The sequence below is a fragment of the Mixophyes fleayi genome, chromosome 9 (assembly GCF_038048845.1).
Source record: "Mixophyes fleayi isolate aMixFle1 chromosome 9, aMixFle1.hap1, whole genome shotgun sequence".
Taxonomy (NCBI): Eukaryota; Metazoa; Chordata; class Amphibia; order Anura; family Limnodynastidae; genus Mixophyes; species Mixophyes fleayi.
In genome coordinates, this window is record NC_134410.1 from 2,254,956 (window position 1) to 2,269,788 (window position 14,833).

Genomic DNA, 14,833 nt, shown 5'->3' on the forward strand with positions numbered 1-14,833 from the left:
CCCTTCAGGTGCTTGAGGCATTGAAGGGGTGTTTTAGGGGAGGGGGCGGGAGCTGAGGGCATTCCAGTTCTTCCAAAGTGGAGGACACACCCACAATGTGACATAACCACGCCCGCATGTCAGGGGCAAACGCAGGATTTGTAGAGGGGGGTTTCCACACCACGCCACCAGTGGGCGTGACCAGCATGCATGTGGGCGTGGCTATAATATTAGACAGTGCTTGGCTGCTCTCCAACTCTTCCTATCCCCATAATATACATGGGCAATGCTGCGTGCACTACTGTTAGGTGCACACAGCTCTCCCTTTTCAAGCAGAGCCGTGTGAAGTGGGAGCAGGGTCCAGCTACCTCAATTATACAGTGCCCCAGGCTTAGAGGGGGGGTTCAGGCACGAGAAACCCCCCTCGGTTTGCCTATGCGTGTAGCGTGACCAGGAGCTCTCTAATGAGCGCACCAGGGCAGGAAAACTCCGCCCCAAATTATAAATCAGAAATGTGATAACTCTTCTTCCTCCATGGTCCACACAATGGTCACAGACCTCACAGGGACTGATGTCCTTACAATCAGCAGCTCATTCTTTTACCCTGTGTACAAGGACATTGAAAGACCTTGTACTTTATCCTTCTTATTAGAGCATTCAAAGCATGTTCTCGATGCCTCCCTGCAGCACAGTGTACTAAGCACCAAGTGATACCGCTCATCAATGCTGCAGGCAACATGGAGATTGATGTAAAGTGACCACTCCTCAGAGAGTCTGTGTGTGTGTACAGGTCTGTACTCTCACATTGTAGTTTGTATCAATTTAAGAGGGCTTTACCTGGCTACAAGAAGGTCTGACTTCAATACCTGTTTGTATGAACCCTTATACATTGTGTTATCTACGTACCATTAAACTTTCTATTGTCATTACTGTATACGCAGGAAGGGGATCATATTACAGAGTCTTGTGTCCTAATTTCTCAACTCTCTGTATATTTATATACAGATCGCTGTATCTATGTATATCGCTTTATCAATGTATATCGCTGTATCTATGTATATCACTGTGTCTATGTATATCGCTGTGTCTATGTATATCACTGTGTCTATGTATATCACTGTGTCTATGTATATCGCTGTATCTATGCATATAGCTGTGTCTATGTATATCGCTGTGTCTATGTATATCGCTGTATCTATGTATATAGCTGTGTCTATGTATATCACTGTATCTATGTATATCGCTGTATCTATGCATATAGCTGTGTCTATGTATATCACTGTATCTATGTATATCGCTGTATCTATGTATATCACTGTATCTATGTATATCGCTGTATCTATGTATATCACTGTATCTATGTATATCGCTGTATCTATGTATATCGCTGTATCTATGTATATCACTGTATCTATGTATATCGCTGTATCTATGTATATCACTGTGTCTATGTATATCACTGTATCTATGTATATCGCTGTATCTATGTATATCGCTGTATCTATGTATATCACTGTGTCTATGTATATCTCTTTATCTATGTATATCGCTGTATCTATGTATATCGCTGTATCTATGTATATCACTGTATCTATGTATATCGCTGTATCTATGTATATCACTGTGTCTATGTATATCACTGTATCTATGTATATCACTGTGTCTATGTATATCACTGTATCTATGTATATCACTGTGTCTATGTATATCACTGTATCTATGTATATCGCTGTATCTATGTATATCACTGTATCTATGTATATCTCTTTATCTATGTATATCGCTGTATCTATGTATATAGCTGTATCTATGTATATCACTGTATCTATATATATATCGCTGGGATTATTCCTAAAAGTTGGGAACGTGTATCTCTTCTTCCTCACTTACTGAATTTAGACTGAAATAAAAAAAATAACACAACTGTAAAGGGCTACGGAGTCTTCTGGCGCTATATAAATAACTGTTAATAAATAATAATCTGTTAACCCTCTGGATGCCAGGGGTGTCTGCAGCCCTGTGTGTTGGATAGATCTCTAAAGGATCTAGATGATGGAACTTATACTCTAAATAAACAGTTACAGGTAACCTTCAGCCCTGGAATGTCTCCTATTCAACTTATCCCACAATTAGGAACGAGCAGCGTTTCTGTGCCCACTGTGCTGGGTTAAGGAGGGTACAGCCCCCCCCCCCCCCCTCTCCCAATGCCCGTATCTGGCTGCCACTGATTTGCAGGAGAGGAGTGCTCCTTATCTCCTCCCAGACTATGACATTTTCAGGAGGTACCCGGCCAGTCCCCCTTGTCCTCCCCAGTCTAGTAGTAGTGCACTGAGGCTCTGACACCCAGGCACACATCTATACTGTATTGCAGCATTCCCCTCTTCCAGTGTCAGCTGTAGTGTGTTGCAGGCTGTGTGCAGTGGGGGGAGGCGCCAGAGCTGATCAGCCAGTGTAATTTTATACATTACTGAATCAGTGCAGGCGAATCCTGGAGGGACACAGCAACATCCTACCCTACATCGTAAGCCATGCTCTGAAAGGACAGCTCTCTGTATCCCCTGCTCCGCGCTCTCCATCTGGGTGACTAATAAACTCAATGTGGGGATGGCTCTGGTCATGGAACCTATTAGCAAGTGGAGCCCTAAGCAAGTGGTAGACTGGATGAAAGGTACAGTGACCATTTTCTGCATTATTTTCTATTGCATGGAGTGTGTTGGGCTGCTGTGCCAGGGGTGTTGTCGCTGGCTCACCTGTGCAGTCAGAGCTGGGTGCAGGGGGCACGCATGTAGGGCACTATATAGTAGATGCAGGCTATATATAGCAGGTGATGGGCTGGTACATACAGCCACACTGCATGTACAATCCTCTGCTGTGTGGTACTTACACACCAGTACCCTGGACAGCGCGGTTTCCCATATATAGAAAATGCTATAAGAGCTGAAAATACTTGAAACTGGCAGAAACCTCAGATTCGTGCCCAGATCTGTGCTGGCTGATACTGTATCAGGTGATAATTGGCACCTCCCGTCATTGGATATGTCAAATATCATATAGTAATTCCAACACCCTGTCATTGGCTGAGTAGGTGTGAGGGAATCTCCTGGAGTTATGTCTTCTAGATACAGGAGTGTGCAAAATGTATGTATGTGTATGTGTCCTCTGCTATGGGCAGGTCTACTACACATGTGCTATACAAACATGTGTGTGTATGTAGACATATATTTGTCTTATTGTGGATGATTTAATCTGGCCCTGGGCGTTTTATGTCAGACCAATGCACTGGATTTAATATATTTGTAGGATTGATTAATAAGCAAATAATACAAACCTGCACAGTACAGGGTTGTGTAATAATTGTAATGGACACGATTAATACAAACACACACATGTATACATATATTGCATGGATGTGTGTGTACATATATTCATACATAAAGATGTGTTTGTATGATATATATGATGAAAAAATATGTATTCTAGGCTTTTACATATTATATATAGGTGTTTAATAAGTAATATAAAAGCAGATGTTCTGGACCCGTGATAATAAGATATATTGGTTTTTTAATAAGGAAATAACACGTCTGTTTGTGATTAGTATACAGAAATATGTTGACTGTGCTGTGTATTTGTGTACAGCGTGTACGGGTATTTATGTAGCAGGATTATAAGGTGATACTCAGATTTTATGGATGGTTACGAACATCCGCACAAATGTTCAATTAACCAGTGCAACATTCCTCTCCAGATGTTAGTATGTGTCCTGTCATTTAGCAAATGCACACTGTATGTGTATGTATGTATGTATGTATGTGTAAATATATTTACATGTGTGTGTATTTATATTTATATATAGATATATGTATATATGTGTGTGTGTGTGTGTGTATATATATATATATATATATATATATATATATGTGTGTGTGTATATGTAAAGATTGTGATGTAAACAGAGCAGTATGGTGACAATATAAACAGGAGTAACCATATTTTTTAATTTGTATTTGACTGGGGATTAAGAAATAATAGTATTGGGTTGTTCCTGTTTCCAAGAACATACAATTTATGTGATGACCCTGAATGTCGCTCTCCTCAGCAATCTGACACTTTACCAGGACTTGTTAGCTGAAGGCTGTTTCTGTGTCAGTCAATCACTATGTATCATATAAGCAATTTGTACAGACAGATTGGCTTCTGGGGAGTGTCTGAAACCCAGGTCATCATCTGGGGGGGGGGGTTCTGGAACCCAGGTCACCATCTGGGGGAGTGTCTGAAACCCAGGCTATCATCTGGGGAGGGGTAAATGTCTGGAACCTAGGTCACCATCTGGTGGGGGGGAGTGTCAGAAACCCAGGTCACCATCTAGGTGAGTGTCTGAAACCCGGGTCATCATCTGGGAATGAGTATCTGGAACCCAGGTCACCATCTGGTGGGGGGGTGTCTGGAATCCAGGTCACCATCTGGGTAGGGGGGAGTGTATTTAACCCAGGTCACAATCTCAGGGTGAGTGTCTGGAACCCAGGTCACCATCTGGGGGGGGGTGTCTGGAACTCTGGCCACCATCTCGGGGTGAGTGTCTGGAAGGCAGGTCCCCATCTGGGTAGGGGGGAGTGTCTTTAACCCAGGTCACCATTTCGGGGGGTGTGTCTGGAACCCAGGTCACCATCTGAGGGGGAGTGTCTGGAACCTAGGTCACCATCCGGGTTGGGGGGAGTGCCTTTAACCCAGGTCACCATGGGGGTGAGTGTCTGGAACCCAGGTCACCATATGGGTAGGTGGGAGTGTCTTTAACCCTGGTCACCATCTTGGGGGGAGTGTTTCTGGAACCCAGGTCACCATCTGGGGGGAGGAGTATCTGGGAGCCAGGTAACCATATGGCTGGGGGGAATGTCTGGAATCCAGGTCACCATGGGGGGGAGTGTCAGGAACCCAGGTCACCATGGGGGGGAGTGTCTAGAACCCAGGTCACCATCTGGGTGGGGGGAGTGTCTGGAACCCAGGTCACCATCTGAGGGGGAGTGTCTGGAACCTAGGTCACCATCCGGGTTGGGGGGAGTGCCTTTAACCCAGGTCACCATGGGGGTGAGTGTCTGGAACCCAGGTCACCATATGGGTAGGTGGGAGTGTCTTTAACCCTGGTCACCATCTTGGGGGGAGTGTTTCTGGAACCCAGGTCACCATCTGGGGGGAGGAGTATCTGGGAGCCAGGTAACCATATGGCTGGGGGGAATGTCTGGAATCCAGGTCACCATGGGGGGGAGTGTCAGGAACCCAGGTCACCATGGGGGGGAGTGTCTAGAACCCAGGTCACCATCTGGGTGGGGGGAGTGTCTGGAACCCAGGTCACCATCTGAGGGGGAGTGTCTGGAACCTAGGTCACCATCCGGGTTGGGGGGAGTGCCTTTAACCCAGGTCACCATGGGGGTGAGTGTCTGGAACCCAGGTCACCATATGGGTAGGTGGGAGTGTCTTTAACCCAGGTCACCATGGGGGTGAGTGTCTAGAACCCAGGTCACCATCTGGGTGGGGGGAGTGTCTGGAACCCAGGTCACCATGGGGGGGAGTGTCTAGAACCCAGGTCACCATCTGGGTGGGGGGAGTGTCTGGAATCCAGGTCACCATATGAGGGGGAGTGTCTGGAATCCAGGTCACCATGGGGGGGAGTGTCAGGAACCCAGGTCACCATCTGGGCGGGGGGAGTGTCTGGAACCCAGGTCACCATGGGGGGGAGTGTCAGGAACCCAGGTCACCATCTGGGCGGGGGGAGTGTCTGGAACCCAGGTCACCATGGGGGGGTGGGGTAGTGTCTGGAACCGAGGTCACCATGGGGGGGGGGGGTAGTTTCTGGAACCCAGGTCACCATCTGGGGGGGATGGGAGTGTCTGAAACCCAGGTCACCATGGGGGAGGAGTGTCTGGAACCCAGACATGCTGGGATTTATAGTCCCGCCATAGGTGGTGAGACACAGATTGCCCAAGCCTGTCATAAGGACTGAGACTGGTGGAGAACAAAGGCTACTAGAGCATGATGGTACTTGTAGTTCCATAATGGCTGGAGAGCCCAAGGTTCCACTTCTGGTCCATATAATGAAATACATATGCAGTCTTGTGTTTAGATTAGAAAAAAAATATATTTCTCTGAGAAGCCAACATGTAATTGTGAAATAGATTTAAATATTAGTTCTGTATTTGTTTTTCTTATATGCAGAAATACATAGATATTATTTGCAGTTCTATCATTTTACATGTACAAATAAAGTGATTGTACTGGTTTATTAGGAGGAAACGAGTACTGTGCATTAATTGGGAATAACCCCTTTATATTGGTTTGTATTTACTGTACTTTTTTTTATCAACATCATTATATCTTAATAACATCACAAAAGGGTGACAACATATTAGAATTCTTTCTATAATTTGTTTTCTCTTACAACTATCTGTATAACGATCATATTCTATGGATTTTTTTGCCCTTGTTCAATACACCAAATTTAAAATGTATTAATTAAAAACTTGCTTTCATAACTGTATTTGCCTGCTGTTGGTTTACAGATCTTTTATGTATTTGTCCCCAAATATCATTAAAATATATATTTACAATTTAATAAGCCATGTGGTTCACTATATAGGCCCCTCCCACTACATGACAACAAAAATGTGACAATGTATCCTGTGGTGGAATGTAGCATCGGTGCTGACTGAACATATTTAAATAAGAGGTTTCTTCAAAAGTGGTAGTAAAAATATGGTAAATGTCCTCCATATTCTGTAAAAATGTGCACAATTTACCACCAAAAAAAGTGCTGGCAATCTGTGGTGGAAATGACTGTGTTTTTTATAGACTATAAAGTACATTTACTGACGTTTCACCACAAAATGAAATATTGCTGGCTTGGCCCTTGGGGAGAACTTATTCCATAACATCCCTCCCAGGTAGATCCGTAGCTCAATATATCATCATCATCGTCTATCTGTAAGGAGCCAATAAATTCTGCAGCGCCCAACAGTCCGTTACAAATCATACAAATACAATCGCACCTACAGACAGAGCAAGGAGAGGCGACAAAGGAGGTGCAGACGTCGGACAGATGGTAGAGAGGGTCCGCTTGTGAGGGCTTACAGTCTAGAGCAGGGATACCCTAGGGCTAGGAAGGGTGGGCTACATTGAGGTAGTGAGTTTGAGAGAACGTTTGAAGGAATAAAGGCTGCGGGAGAGTCTTGTTAGTGAGGTAGATAGTTCCATAAGGGTGGAGCAGCGCAGGAGAAGTCTTGGAGATGGGAGTGAGAGGTGGTTACCCTGGAGGAGGAGGAGAAGAGTCAGATTCCAGAGGGCGGGAACGAGTGGATCTCGTGATGAGGTCAGAGATGTACGAGGAGAGGACTGGATGAGGCCTTTGTAGGTGAAGGTGAATACGGAGCCAGTGTAGGGAATTGCTGAGTGGAGAGAGAAACATAAGTGTCACTGAGCATTTATTACAGAAGGAAAAGATAGATGAGGGGAAGGCCGAATAGTTGGAGATTGAGGTAGATAAGGAAGGAGATAATGAATGAATGGATAAGGGATTTGGTAAGGTCCTAAGTGAGGGAGGGGCGTATTTTGGCAATGTTTCAAAGGAGAAGGTGACAAGACCGTGCAAGAGGCTGTATATGTAGAATGAAGTTCATGGCGGAGTCAAGGATTACCTATAAACAATGCACAAATCTGAACTAGGACTAATTAGTGATAGAAACTCTCACCAGTCAACATTAGCGCACACAGCCAATTATAATAATGGTCCAGTGGGCCCTCGTGACTGTACCTGTTTGGGTCCAGCTCGGAGTGGACCAGGATGGTGACTCACAATCCATTTATTAAAGTGGATCAGTCAACAAGGCTCAGACTATCTGTTGGTGGTAAAAAAAAAGAACAGGAAGCCTGACTGAGGAGGCCCAATTTAACAAACGATCAACGCACCAGCCCCCAAATACTCTCTCACCCCCCACCCATCCATCTTTTTTGGCAAATGCCAGAGTTGCCGGTGTCCTATCCCAGGCCTCACGATATATGTTGGAAGTTCCAGGACGCTTCCCAGGAGCTGGAACAGCTCGGTAGAGCTTTGTGCCGGCAGCAGATATAGTCAGGATTCCCTCTCTGCGATATCATCTAACTTTATATAAAGTTCTCATTTGTTCTGATGTCCGGGCAGATAGACCTTCTCTGCTCCAGTTCATATATATTCTCCCTATACAATCTTACTTACTATGTTTCCTCTAAATCACTGGAGTGACCGTTATCCATGTAATTAGCAGAAAGGAAATAATTTATCTTCATGTAGAGTTCAGGGTTAGTCCCAGTTGTGTGCGAAGGGATTTAGCCCATTTGGAAGTGTTTGGTAAAAGGATCATGTATAGATGTATTGATGGAGGTTCTGCAGACGATGTCAAACTAAAATAAACAATTTTATTCCAACAGTCTACATTATACAAGCAAATACTTCTGCTTAAATGTTTGTTTCTATCTAACAACAAGATAACAGTCATAATTTTATACTGCGGTATCAAGATCATTCTTGTATATTGCTGCCAGAAGTAGTTTGCCTTTGAAAGCAATTCTGAGAAAATGCGGATGACTTATTGATACACTAAATATGTTGGGCCTGATTCATTAAGGCACGCAAAATGAACTTGTGAATTCTTCACTTTGAAAATATAATTTGTAATGATGGTAAAAGTTTTCTGTCATCATGCATCTGACATAGGAACGTGCAGGTATTTACTGACTGAAGTTCTCAGCTACAATTTGCAACTATTTATTGCAAACCCCACATGCAGGGACTTGAATGAATGCAGATACAGAGAGGAGGCAGATCTGTCTATATAATGTATACCATGAGGAAACATGTCTTGTTTTGGCAAAACAAACATACTGTTAGGTGTAATATAGGCGTTGTATAGAAGTTACTGCTTGCTGAACACTAGGGGCGCTGTTCCTTTGAACTCTATGGGTGTATAATTCAGTTACTCTAATGAACAAGCTGCTCTTATAAATTCTAATCTGTAGATAAGGTCTTTCTGTGCGGAGGGAGTTCTGTACATTTGTTTTCTGAACATTTATAGAGCAATAAAGTGAAAGTAAGTTCCAGTTATAACAGAGACTGATCTTGTGAGCAGGGTGTAGTCACCTCGTTTACATTTTTGCCAGATTTACGGCTTCTCCCTGTTTGATAAATTGACCCCTTAGAGTTAGGAGCAAACTCAGTTGAAGTGTGTAAATTAAGGGAGGGGGAGTAAATACATTTTTGCATGTATAATACAAATATTGGACAACTACTTTTTAACTCTGCGATTGAGATTTGAGCTACGACGCGCCCCCCTTCCCTCTAAATCTGTCTGCACATGATAAATTTATCCCTCCTGCAGGGAACATGGTTTTGCACCTTGAAGTTGGATGTATTTCTCTGTAGGTTTATAAACCAAATAATGTTACCGTTTGACATTCATGTATATGAAAGGTTGTGTATTACTGAGCTGAATAACATACAGGAATGTACTGCAGTGCTTCAAATTCAATAATTATGTGTCCACTGTCCTCTCTCACCCCCTAGTTACCATGTTAGGAAGACGGTGTTTCTATGTAACTAACAAAACAGGCAGATAATGACTGACAGGCATGCAGACTTGCTCTCCTGAAATGCTCTATGTGTATTTGGCAAATATATAGCTCAGAATATGATGGCACAACAGCCAAATAACTGAATACTCTGCTTTTTCACCACCCAGACAATGACTTAAAGGTGCCTATAACGAAGGAAGGTAATACAGGGCTGAAGAGTAATATCGGGATAACACTATTTTATCTCTGTGGTTTAAAAATTAGTGCAACCTATATTATCTATTAACTTTCATCCAACAATAGTATCTGTCCAACAATATGTCACTAACAGCATCAATCTAACAAAATACTACTAACAGCATCTATCTAATACTGTGCCACCAAAAGTATCTATCTATCTATCTATCTATCTATCTATCTATCTATCTATCTATCTACCTATCTATCTATCTATCTATCTATCTTCCTATCTATCTATCTATCTATCTATCTATCTATCTATCTATCTATCTATCTATCTATCTATCTTCCTATCTATCTATCTATCTATCTATCTATCTATCTATCTATCTATCTATCTATCTATCTTCCTATCTATCTATCTATCTATCTATCTATCTATCTATCTATCTATCTATCTATCTATCTATCTTTCTATCTATCTATCTATCTATCTATCTATCTATCTTCCTATCTATCTATCTATCTATCTATCTATCTATCTATCTATCTATCTATCTATCTATCTATCTATCTATCTTCCTATCTATCTATCAATCTATCTAATCTATCTATCTATCTCATATCTATCTATCTATCTATCTCATATCTATCTATCTATCTATCTATCTATCTATCTATCTATCTATCTATCTATCTCATATATATCTATCTCATATCTATCTATCTATCTATCTATCTATCTATCTATCTATCTATCTCATATATATCTATCTCATATCTATCTATCTATCTATCTATCTATCTATCTATCTATCTATCTATCTATCTCATATCTATCTATCTATCTATCTATCTATCTATCTATCTATCTATCTATCTATCTCATATCTATCTATCTATCTCTCTATCTATTTTTATTATTATTATTATTATTAATATTTATTTATAAGGCACCACAAGGCATCCGGCGGTACAGAGACAAACAAAATTACAATACAATGGGAGACAGCACAGTACAGTAAACACAGCAACTCAGTAAGCTCAATGCACAGCTAGAGAGGGCGGGGAAGGGGGAGGGAGGATCCGCAAACGGCTATCTATCTATCTATCTATCTATCTATCTATCTATCTATCTATCTATCTATCTATCTTCCTATCTATCTATCTATCTATCTATCTATCTATCTATCTATCTATCTATCTATCTATCTATCTTTCTATCTATCTATCTATCTATCTATCTATATATCTATCTATCTATCTATCTATCTTCCTATCTATCTATCTATCTATCTATCTATCTATCTATCTATCTATCTATCTATCTATCTTCCTATCTATCTATCTATCTATCTATCTATCTATCTATCTATCTATCTATCTATCTATCTATCTATCAATATGCCACCAGAAGTATTTATCAATGTGCCACCAATAACATTGAACTAGTAATTGTAATAATGTGCCACCAATACTATGTAACATTGTGCTATAAATCACCTCTTGCTAACAATGTGGCTCTGAGGTTGTCTTCTACCAGAATACTTAATTTTTCCGTATAAACCTTATTAATTGCAGATAATAAACATCTGCAAACAATGAGATATGAAAGGTAATGAAATGACGGTGTGAAGTGTGTGGGTGCTGAGCTCAGTACTCGGAGGTAACGATGGAGGAGCACTTCACTCTAATACACCGTAATTATTCCATCAGTAACACCGGCCCTCCCATTACTTCAAGTGGGTAAAGTGTCCTATGTGTTCAAAGAGCTGAAAGAGACGAGTCTTGTTTTATTTCTATGTGTAGCATTCCAGCATAGATGCACCATGTATACATTGTAGACATAGGGATCAGTGATCCCTATGTTTATTTTCTTGCACTGTGCATTCAGGGAACTGTGAAAATTGCCACATAGAAAAGGTGGCAGTAAGCGGTGGAGGCATTTAAAGACGCGTTAAAGCGCGTTCATCTGGACAAGCCCTACGATAAACCCCGCCCCCACCCCAGACAGAGTAATGGATACAAAGTATCATTAAACACAGATTACTTTACACATCTAGAAATAACACAAACCACTAATACACATGATAGTATAAAGGGCTGATGCTATTATAACGCTAGGATTTCCCCCCTCTGTGCTGCAAAAATATAGCAACGTGTAGTGGGAAAGTTTTGAATGCTTACATACATGTGTGTGCGTATATGTATACATATCTATCTATATCTATATATACATATATATATATATATATATATATATATATATATATACAGAAACATATGTTTATATATATATATATATATATATATATATATATATGTAATACAGCACATTTCACCCATCACTAATTTGATCGACATTATTTTCTTAAAGACAACTATTTTGATCAATTCTGTATATACATAACAGTTGGACACTCGATTTGAGAATGATCCAAAACTTAACGCTGCAGTGTGTAAACAGAGTAACAATCAATGCTTAAGTGAAAAATGTAAAAATTCAATACGTGTGCCATAAGAGGGCTGAGGGGTGGAAACACTGAACCCCAGGTAAATAGAACTTTGTGAACTCCAGCCAAAGCTACATTTTAAGCATATGTCCCAATTTCGGCAAGGCAGTCCTGATTCGTGGACCTCAAAAGGGGCAGACCTTACATTGAAGTGGGCCTTTTGGCAAAGATCAATGCAGAGCTTGTGTGGATTGGGGGATGGGGCTCGGATCACGGGGGAGGGGGGGCCCTCACTGGGGAATGGAGGCCCCCTTAGCCCAGGGGCCTCCATTCCCTTAATCCGGCCCTGCATACAGACAGACAGACCAGATGAGCAGAAATGTGTTTCTTGCCTAATAAAGACCTAGCAGAAGACAGAAACATTTTTCTATTTCTTTTCTTGTCTCTAAGGCAGCTTCCTGCATCGGAGATATTAAATCTACATTTACAAATGAGCTGAGCGCATGTTTCTCAGGCAGAGATATATAGATACCGGAGAAGTGGGGGAAAGAACAAACTTGCCAAACAAATCCTGGTACTTCTGAGACTAAGGGAAAGCGATGGTGGCTGGAGTCGTTCTGCGGACTGGCCCCGTTCTCCCATTTAAAACCCATCAAACTTCCTCTCAGTCACTTTAGCAGCTCAATAAATTTTTTGCTTAAAAATAATGGTCCATTACAGGAGTTTCCTCCAGCGATAACGCTTTATATATTTGCAATCAAAGTGAAATAAGCTACAAAATCCACAGTCTCTGCAATTTGTCTGGGTTTCTTCTCTTCAAATGGATTTAATTTCCCTCTTCTACATGACTAAATAAGGCTGTAGTCTTAGTGGGAAAATCACAAAGCCGAGAGAAATTAGCGTCCAATGGTCAATCGGCTCTGTGATTATATAGTAGAGAGTGACTTATTTCTACGTCATATTTACACTAAAATGGCTTTATTTTTTAAAAAAACATTTTTGCTCTTAGGTTTACTTAATGTGTGTATAAGGTGTTTTCGGGTGGGTTCTAAATACAATGGGGTAGACTCATCCAAACTTCTAGAAAGGAAAAGTGGAGGTGTTCCCCACGACAACCAAGCAGATTCTAGCTGTCATGTATCTAGAATGTAACTTTCTTCATACCCCATCCCCACTCCTTCCTAATACATACTAATAGGACTACAAATTTAAGGATGCATTGCGCTAGTGTTGTTTCTGGAGGTGCCGGTTGTCTAGAAGGGTCCGTTGGCGGTCCAGGCAGAAGGTGGAGAGTGGCGAGACCAGGGGTTGGCTGGGCAGGGGGGCTTCTGCCCCCAGGACCAGTCCTTTAGTTAGATAACTTGGGCTGGGTCTCTGGACAACCTGCATTTTTTTTTCTTTTAAAATGTTCCTAATAGGTTGCTGAGTTCAGTCTTGCTCCCGTGGCTAAAATTTGCCAGCCCTCCCCTGGGCGAGACTGCAATATTCCGCCACAGAACTCCACAACGCAGCACAGTCTGTATAACAAACACTACAAGATGTGACCACACCCCCAGCATCCCCCCTGCCCTCAAAATACCGTTTCTTTACCATGATCATCAGTGGCAAAGACAGAGCCCTCCAATCAGAACGGTCCCGCCTAAATCAGGATGTTTTATGTTGGAATCCCAGGTGGACGTAAGAATAACCCTAATATAAAGATAGGCTGAATATTTCAGCAGTACAGAAGACGTTCCAGGAAGTCTGCCTGATACATTGAATCAATTGTTTAACAACACTGAGAAACAAATGAACCCTTCTGCTGCAGAGGCGCTGAGTTTAGATGCTGTTTTTCAGAAAACTCAATAAGCAATAAGTTATAATCCTGTTATTATAAAGTGGGTTATAAGAATTAATATTTTTTCTATATAAAACTATATTTGCTGTGTGCAGTTTGACCATTGCATACAACTGTATGTGACGCTGAATCTCTTAGGGGAAAGAAGGAAACACAACCTCTGCAAGGGGCCATCTTTTCCATTGGGCACGATGGGCAGCTGCCCGGGGGCCCCACGAGCAAAGGGGCCCCATAGGCACGGCTCTTAATGAGAATAAATAATCCTGCAAAAGAAAAAAACCTGCAAAATATCCCACTGAGCAAGTACATCTATCTATCTCTATATATCTATATCTGTATCTGTATACATCTATATATCTATATCTATATCTAGGGGCCCCGGTGCACTGCTTTGCCCGGGGGCCCATAATGTTGTTAAGATGGCCCTGCCTCTCCAGGGTAATACTGGAACATGACGTAATAATGCACAGTTACTATTTATTTGTGATATTTAACAGATGGAAAACAATAAGAGTGAATGTGACACTTGCAAAGTTTGGGCACCATGTTAGTCAGTATAAATTAAAAGTTTGTAGCCTACTGAGTCTTTCTGTTCTTGCTTTAAGGAACTAGCTCAGAAATATCCTTAGAATTTCTTGCATTGGAAGGAAATCTTTAATAGGTCCAGTTAAACATTTAAGAAGATTTATGACTAACTGGTGCACAGCAAAAAGGTGCTATAATCCGTAGCAAAAGCACCTTAAATTTTTCTTTAAGTGAGCTAGGGGTGGTTGCTATTGGTTACAGCACC

The 14,833-nt window shown here is 41.6% G+C and overlaps 1 protein-coding gene across 1 annotated transcript in view; it reads left to right on the forward strand.

Annotated features, from left to right (window-relative positions):
- Window positions 1-2,339: 2,339 nt before the first annotated feature.
- The window catches only part of LOC142101793 (connector enhancer of kinase suppressor of ras 2-like), a 313,111-nt gene continuing 300,617 nt past the window's right edge, over window positions 2,340-14,833 (forward strand). Inside the window, exon 1 of the mRNA XM_075186220.1 lies at window positions 2,340-2,647. Coding sequence (XP_075042321.1) covers window positions 2,584-2,647 — 64 coding nt within the window. The 5' untranslated portion in view covers window positions 2,340-2,583. The remainder of the gene's footprint in view (window positions 2,648-14,833) is intronic.